Consider the following 7182-nt stretch of genomic DNA (forward strand, 5'->3'; position numbering starts at 1 on the left):
GCAATGCAAAGAATATGATGGCAGTGGAAGAAATGCTAATAAACCTCTAGATTAAATTAAATTTAGTTCAAAGGAGAGAAAAATCAAATATACATTAAATGCCCCAAGAATTTAGCCGGTTAATGTTTAAACAGTAAATGTATGTAAGGTTGCGCAGGGATAAGAATTAAAGAAAAGACACTGAACAAACTCACTGAAAAGGGTGAAGGAGCTCAGGCTGCTGAGCAAAATCAGCCTCATCTGCTTTCATGTTTGTCATCATTAAGTCAGAATTATGTGCTCATGTTTGTGAGTGCAGGTTAATTATTCTGCAGCTATGCTCAGATGTTCATGAAGCCCCATCCGGACAGCCTAACCTTCTAAAATTATCTGAGCAATCTTCTCCTCCTGCAACCTCTTTTCTCCCTCGGGTAGCAGCACCTCTGCTCAGCTCTGAGATCCTGATTGAATTTCCACCTACATCTTTAACTCTTTATCATTACAACACACTGCCTAACCTGCCTCATCAATTATTCATTTCCGACTCCTAGCCGCTGTGTGCGTATAGTGAGCCCGTAGTTTTGAGCTTGGTTTGCAGAAATATTTATTTATTTATTTCGGTTATTCCACATTCTCTGCTCAGCGAGAGCTCTCAGGGAGAAAGGCTCGATGCACGGCTGCCAGGAGATTAAAAAAAACAGTGAGATGATAAAGCCACATTTCCACTACGCAGCTCCACCGACAAAGACAAAAAAAAATATCAACTGTGTAAAAATATAAACCAAAAAGAAGTATTCAAATTATAGAGTTGAAAGCAGATTTGAGTGCACAGCTGTGCTTTGACGGAAATGCCAACAGTGTTTCTTTTAAAAGTATTGTGTAAGTATATGAGGCAGAAAACTGCAGCTGAGTGTGATGGGCATCAATTTTGCAGATATTTGATTGAAAGTATAAAGTGCTGTGGAGAAATTATAGTGATATTATATATGTTTTTTGTATATGTTCTTTTTTTAAATGGAAGTTTATGGATATATTGCTAAACTGTAATTGGTAAAATTCAATGACTGGTTAAAAAATATGGAAAAAAACCATCCATAAAAATGAATACGGAAAAATAATTTATTGTAAAATGGTACATTGTGCTATTTTTCATTGATGCTTTTTGGGGGGTTGTTTTTCTGCTTCAAAATTGCATTTATTGTATAATTAATTACAAATTTGTCAAGATGTTTCATGCTCACCTACAGAGACAGATTTCATAGTTAAGAACAAAAAACAAAAAATAAACCTTCTGATAGAGGTACTGCACTATGGCCCAGGCTATAAAACAGCTCATCCCCCACACAGTACTGAACAATGCTGTGTAAGTACTACAGTACAATGGGGTAGATCAGGTAGCCAAGGTGTCCCACCTCAAGTTGTTCTCAGATCCTTCTGTTAGAAACTTTTACATCAACAACACTTACAGAGTCCTCTGTGCCTTCTTTATGTGAACATAATCCATAACATACTCACCATTTAAAAATAATCACAGTTCAATTCGTTTCTCTTTTCCTTTCCAACAGCCAGTTGTTACTCCTGACTTAAAATCTACTACTATTGTATTTTCAGATTAAATTGTTCCAGGTTTGCAGCTGTAGAACATTTAAGCTGCTCATCTCATTTCATCTCACCAGAAAAAGGCACTTCACGTCGATCTGTAAACAGTCTTTAGTTACATATCCACAATTACAGTAAGCGATATTTTTCTTTCTCAAAAATAATGATATGAAACTGAAACCCACTTTCCTCTGGTGTTCTGACAGCCGGCTGTGAACCTGAAGCTTTTATTTGCTCATTGAGTCATATTTGTCATTTTTGTTTTCAAAATATTGTCTCATTAGTTTTGCAAATCGGTTTTCCTCGACACAGGACACATGGTATCGCTGGAGGAAGGAAACAAAACAACAACAAAACTTTCAGACGGGTCCAAAATTCACTGGAGAAAATGGGAATTCACACCCGGCTGATCCTGCCAGTAGCAACCTGTCTCAAAGATTTAACTGTCTAAGCCTCAGCACACACACACACACACACACACATACACACACATATACACATACACACAGTGAAAAATGCAAATGCATCATTAAATTACTGCGCAGAGCTCCTACTGAATGCACCACAGATCATGGTATATATTCAAAGAAAATAATAAATCACAGTAGTGAGCGTGCATGTGTATTTAATGTGTTTGTATTTAACAGGCATCAGCTGCACAGGTATGATCCAGCATACATGATCCAGCAGGTGCTTAAAGGCTTTTTATTCAGAGCAAAATGAAAAATGATTACATCCACGTCAATGACCTCTTTACTGGCCTTTGCGAAAGTGCATTCCTGAAACACCTTTCAAATGGATGTTTATGTGCAGGAGCAGCCTCTCACCCAGCCTCTGTAGTGAAAAGCAGATGCAGAGAAGCTTTTAAACTACCCTGTTGGGGGCTGCACTCGCAACCAAACTCACACCCCTGTGCCACGTCTTTCTTGTTAGAATAAATCAGTGAAGGTCCTTGTGCCTGTGATCTTGATGGCGAGAGAAGGGGACGTCTGCTTTGGGGAGATCTGTCCAGGGCCTAATCTTCTCTGTCAGATTGCGCAGGGCTTCAAAGCCCCTGGTAACGCAGAGGAGAGGAAGAGGAAGAGAAGGAGGTGGAGGAGGAGGGATGTCTCGGGCATCATCCATCGACTGCAGGGAGCGGGACGGCACTGAGAGACAGAGATGCGGTTGAGAAGAGTGAGTGTGTGTGCATGAGTGAGTGTGCATGGACGAAAAAGAAAAAAAGAAAGCAAGATTGGCCATGCATGATGGCTACAGACCTTTGGTCTCTGCATAGTCTGCCTGACTGAGCCGGCTGTAAGGGTCTGGTCGAAGATTTGAAGAAATCAGCAGAGAGAAGGAGAGGAGCAAGACCTGGATGTAAATACAGACAGATGGACAAAAAGAGGTCAAGCATAGAAAACACAGATCAGAAAGAAGAAACTGAGTAGGTTATTACGCACACAACTACATAACATTTTGCACAACCGGTGCTTCTCTGACTCATTTAAATATTCAAAGCATTCACAGCCGCAGTCCTGCCGGTACAAACACTCGCACGCCTTGATGTGCTTATGAACTTTTAATGTTTACTGTATTTCTTTGTTACAATTATGACTGCCTGAAAAATTACATAATGCTCTATCTCACCAGGATGCAGGTTGCTTTCTGTCTTGTTTTGCTGGGGCCATTAGGAAGGAGAGCCTGTAGCCGGCTTAGCTGCTCCAGCAGAGCACTGCAACACAAATCCAGACAGAAAGATGAAAGAGGCTGTGCAAAAGTTTCACATAAGGGGTCTCATCATTTCCAGCATCTGTGATCACTCTCGCAAAAAGGAGAGAGAGAGAGAGAGAAGGACAAATTGAAGGAAGAGTGTGTGTGTGTGTGTGTGGAGCCTTCACACATTTTGTTTTTACAAGCAGCAGTCTGCCAGCGTCAGGGAAAAAAGAATAAAAAAATCAGGACAGTGAAATTGCCGAGTGAAAAGAAAAGTTGGAAAAGCTGTGTGAAGATTTGGAATGGTATGCACTTTGTATGCTGGTAATTTTACTCTCAGGCTCTTCAGTCCTGAATCTTTAACAGGCAGAACGGTTTGGCCATTTTCAGCCGTGACTCGGTTTCATGAAAGTGGTGTCACAAAAGATGTCGTGGAGATTTATTTTGTGCAGCTAGCTCTGTACAAGCCCCGCATCCAGGTTTGATTAATCCTGCTGCCTTATCTGTTCAACCGGTAGGGACTTTGATGGGAAACAAATGTGAGGGTTTGCAATTATGCCGTGTTTTCATATGGCTGCACCTCCTCAGCCTGGCCATTGTTAAATGTACAACACCCGGATGTTCTGACATATATATGGTCAATCTTAATTTTTTCTGTCATTTCTGGATTTAGGCTTCATGAAACAGGCCTTATGGTGTCATAGCCTTGAGATAAAGTGGTTTAGGCCATGAACATAATACAAAATACTATCAGACATAATCCCACTAATGAAAACACAGTAGCTAAATAACTGAAACAGGGAAATAAACTGAAAAGACATCTGTGGTGCTATTTTTACAGGAGCAATTGCTGCAGAGCTAAAATAGCCATTCTCTAAAATCTAACAGTGACCATTCGATCATGCCAGAGCTCTGAAGCTGTGCCCTGACTGTGCCTGAGCCAGGATATAGCTTCCAAAGCTTCAGAGACTTGGACTTTTCCAGACCATATGTTGAAGTGTAGTGCACTGGGCTGTAGTCATGGTAACTCTTTGCTTTTCATTGCAACTTTCAAAAGCAAGTCCTGGATGTTGTCACGGGTAAAGCTAATCAGGTGTGTTATGTTCTTTACTGTATTTTCTGGACTTTAAGCTCTCCATCATTATACAAAACACTGAGTCGTCCAGGCATCTAATGCCAATAATCATCAGGTTAAACTTTTGTTGCCTGACTTAAGGACTCACTTGTTGGTCTCCTCCAGCTGCTGGATCTTTCTCTGCAACTCGAGGTTGTGAGCACCACATGCAGACATCCTACAGAAAGAGGAGGAGGAGAATGAGGGCAGAATCGTATTAAAAAAATATCGTTTTATGATGTTGCCTCGCCTGCCCTCCATTTCTCTCTCTGCCAATATCAGCCTGCTGACTGTTATCGCAAACCCCATTCTGTCATCCAGGGACTCCACCCCCTTTCTTCTTCTGGTGTCTCTCTTGTTTGGTTCAGTCACTGTGAGTCCATTATGCCTTCGACTGATAATGACACCCTGTTGATACGCTCTGCTTGAATCTGGTTTAATTATCAACGAATGCTGACTCTGGGAGAGACAATCTCACTCTGCCATGAAACTTTTGTTATCAGGAGGCAGCAGAGCTCAAGCTTGATTGAGATGTTGATAGCATGTAATTAGATATATAAACCTCCTGTGTTACATCAGTAAGACATTTTCATTAGTACGCAAAACACACAGACAATTTTCACATTTCAAATATTTACTAAAGTGACAGTACATTTGTGTTTGGCCATTTTTAAAGCTCAAACTGTGTATTGGCTTTATCCCACCCTCTACACCCGTGGTCCAAAACACCTCCATTCATTCTCAATCGACTCTTTTATTCTGACACAGATCAGTAATGGCAGGTTTTAAAAGAGTCCAGCAGTGCGAGGGAGTCAATCTTAAGAACCACATCAGAGTGAAACAATTTCTAAAAATACCCCCAAAAGAAGCTGATGAACGATAAACCTAGGGGGATTTGACAAACAAAGGAATTTGGGGAACATTGCTGCATTGCGTTTCTTTGAGGCGAGTCAAATTACATGCTCGACCACGCAGCGCTGTTTGTGGAGGTGTGATGTGGTTGAAGCGCCAGTCTGTGGGAGGCAGGTGGGATTAATAAATTTGGTGACAAAGGCTTGCTGGCTGTGTGGTGAGGCTGATTCCGAGCAGCCTCGAGGTAGAGAAGGAGGAGGAAGACTGACGCAAAAACCTGCTTGCTGTTCTGGGTTGTGGCATCATGTTTAGGAATAATCCACTCTCTCTCCTGACTACATCTGTGAGTTTGCGTGTATGCACAATGAGAAAGTGGTCCAGATCGACCGTAAGTGTTTTGGTGCCCCACAGTGGAGCAGTTATCACAGTATGGTGGGTATTCTGAGTTTCTTTACAATGAATGTAGAAACTTTCAGGTCTTTGACTATACTGAACACCTATTTTTTTTCTCATAAACAATATTAAGATCTCTAAGAGGTCTTAAATTGAGTATATACAACCTCAGATAAACTGCAAACCGTGACATATTATACTATGTCAATAAAAACTAAGTCAAAGTGCAAAGAGCATTAAAAATTAGCCGCTGCTGCAATGGTCCAGTCAAAGTCCAGACCTTGACCTGTTGAAATGTTGTGGTGAGACCTTAAAAGATCTGTGGATGAATTTAAGAAGCAACACTGTAAAGAAGAGTGGGGTAAAGTTCCTTCACAATGATGGCAGAGACTAATGAAGTCATACAGGAAACAGTTACTTGATGGTATTGCTGCTAAAGGTATTTCTACAAGCTACTGAATCACTGGGTGTGCTTAGTTTCTCACAGGACTGTTTCTGGATCTTGGTTTAGTTTTTTGTCACAACACAGTTTAATGTGAGAATGTTGTTGTCCTTCTCAGATTAAATTTACCTACATTTAAGACCACGTAAAGACTAGATCATATTTTTTTATTATACCCTGATATATAACCTTAGAACTGAGAGAAGGCTCACTTTCTTTTTTTTCCACAACAGGAGTATGAATATATATTATTCTCTGCATTATTAAAACATCATCTTTTTGTGTGTTTGTTCTTACTGAAGTGCCGTTGGCATTATAGGCAGTAATGCAAGTTTGTTTTTTGTTTTTATCTAAATATTCCTCCAATGAAAAAGAAATTCTCTTTTGCAGCAATCTCTTGAAAATGGTATTTCTTTGTGTATCCAGATCTTTATTAGTGAATAAATAAAAAAATAACAAGGTTTATGTCTTTCATTTTGGGCTGCTTCACTGGAACTGAATTTTAATGGGTTGTATTTCTTTTATCAATTTTGGCACTATATAATTTTTCTCTTGAATAAGTTTCTGTAATTAATTGGTTTTGCTGGAGGCAATGACAACTACTGCTGCACAGCTCTCCTTCTTCTTTTTTTTAATTCAAAACACCTCACTAGTGTTGTTTGAGGTTGTTATACAATTGTTTTTTTGAGCTTCCTGTGAGGATTTTTTTTTTTTCAGGGAACTATTTGACAAATACCAGGAAATATGAAGTGTGCTTTACTTAATGAACAACAAAACACTCACTGAATCACTGAAAAACATAAAAAAAATCCAAAGCAGATGATTAAAAAAATGTTTCCTAAGTTGGTGCAGAGATAATGTCATACCTTTCTTCCAGGCTATCGACATATTCCCTTTTCTTCTTCCGACTTTCCTGAGCTGAGCGCTTGTTGCGGATTTTCCGCCGGATCTTTTTCAAAACTCTCTCTTCAAACTTGTCAGGGAGATGAAACACATGGGAGACCAGGACAAGAGAGAATAAAGAAAAAGGTATGTAAGATGAAACTAGGTTGAGAGAGAGAGTGTGTGTGTGTGTGTGTGTGTGTGTGTGTGTGTGTGTGTGTGTGTG

General features: G+C 40.0%; 1 protein-coding gene across 1 annotated transcript in view; it reads right to left on the reverse strand.

The window, feature by feature from the left end:
• Positions 1-1120: 1120 nt before the first annotated feature.
• LOC102309484 (cyclic AMP-responsive element-binding protein 3-like protein 3-B) overlaps positions 1121-7182 on the reverse strand; it is an 11600-nt gene continuing 5538 nt past the window's right edge. The window contains exons 6-10 of the mRNA XM_005920526.3: positions 6941-7047; positions 4497-4565; positions 3208-3292; positions 2838-2931; positions 1121-2726 (exon numbers count right to left, since the gene is read on the reverse strand). Coding sequence (XP_005920588.2) covers positions 2518-2726; positions 2838-2931; positions 3208-3292; positions 4497-4565; positions 6941-7047 — 564 coding nt within the window. The 3' untranslated portion in view covers positions 1121-2517. The remainder of the gene's footprint in view (positions 2727-2837; positions 2932-3207; positions 3293-4496; positions 4566-6940; positions 7048-7182) is intronic.

Source organism: Haplochromis burtoni, unplaced genomic scaffold (assembly GCF_018398535.1).
Source record: "Haplochromis burtoni strain Fernald_Lab_line unplaced genomic scaffold, NCSU_Asbu1 Contig_41, whole genome shotgun sequence".
Lineage (NCBI taxonomy): Eukaryota > Metazoa > Chordata > Actinopteri > Cichliformes > Cichlidae > Haplochromis > Haplochromis burtoni.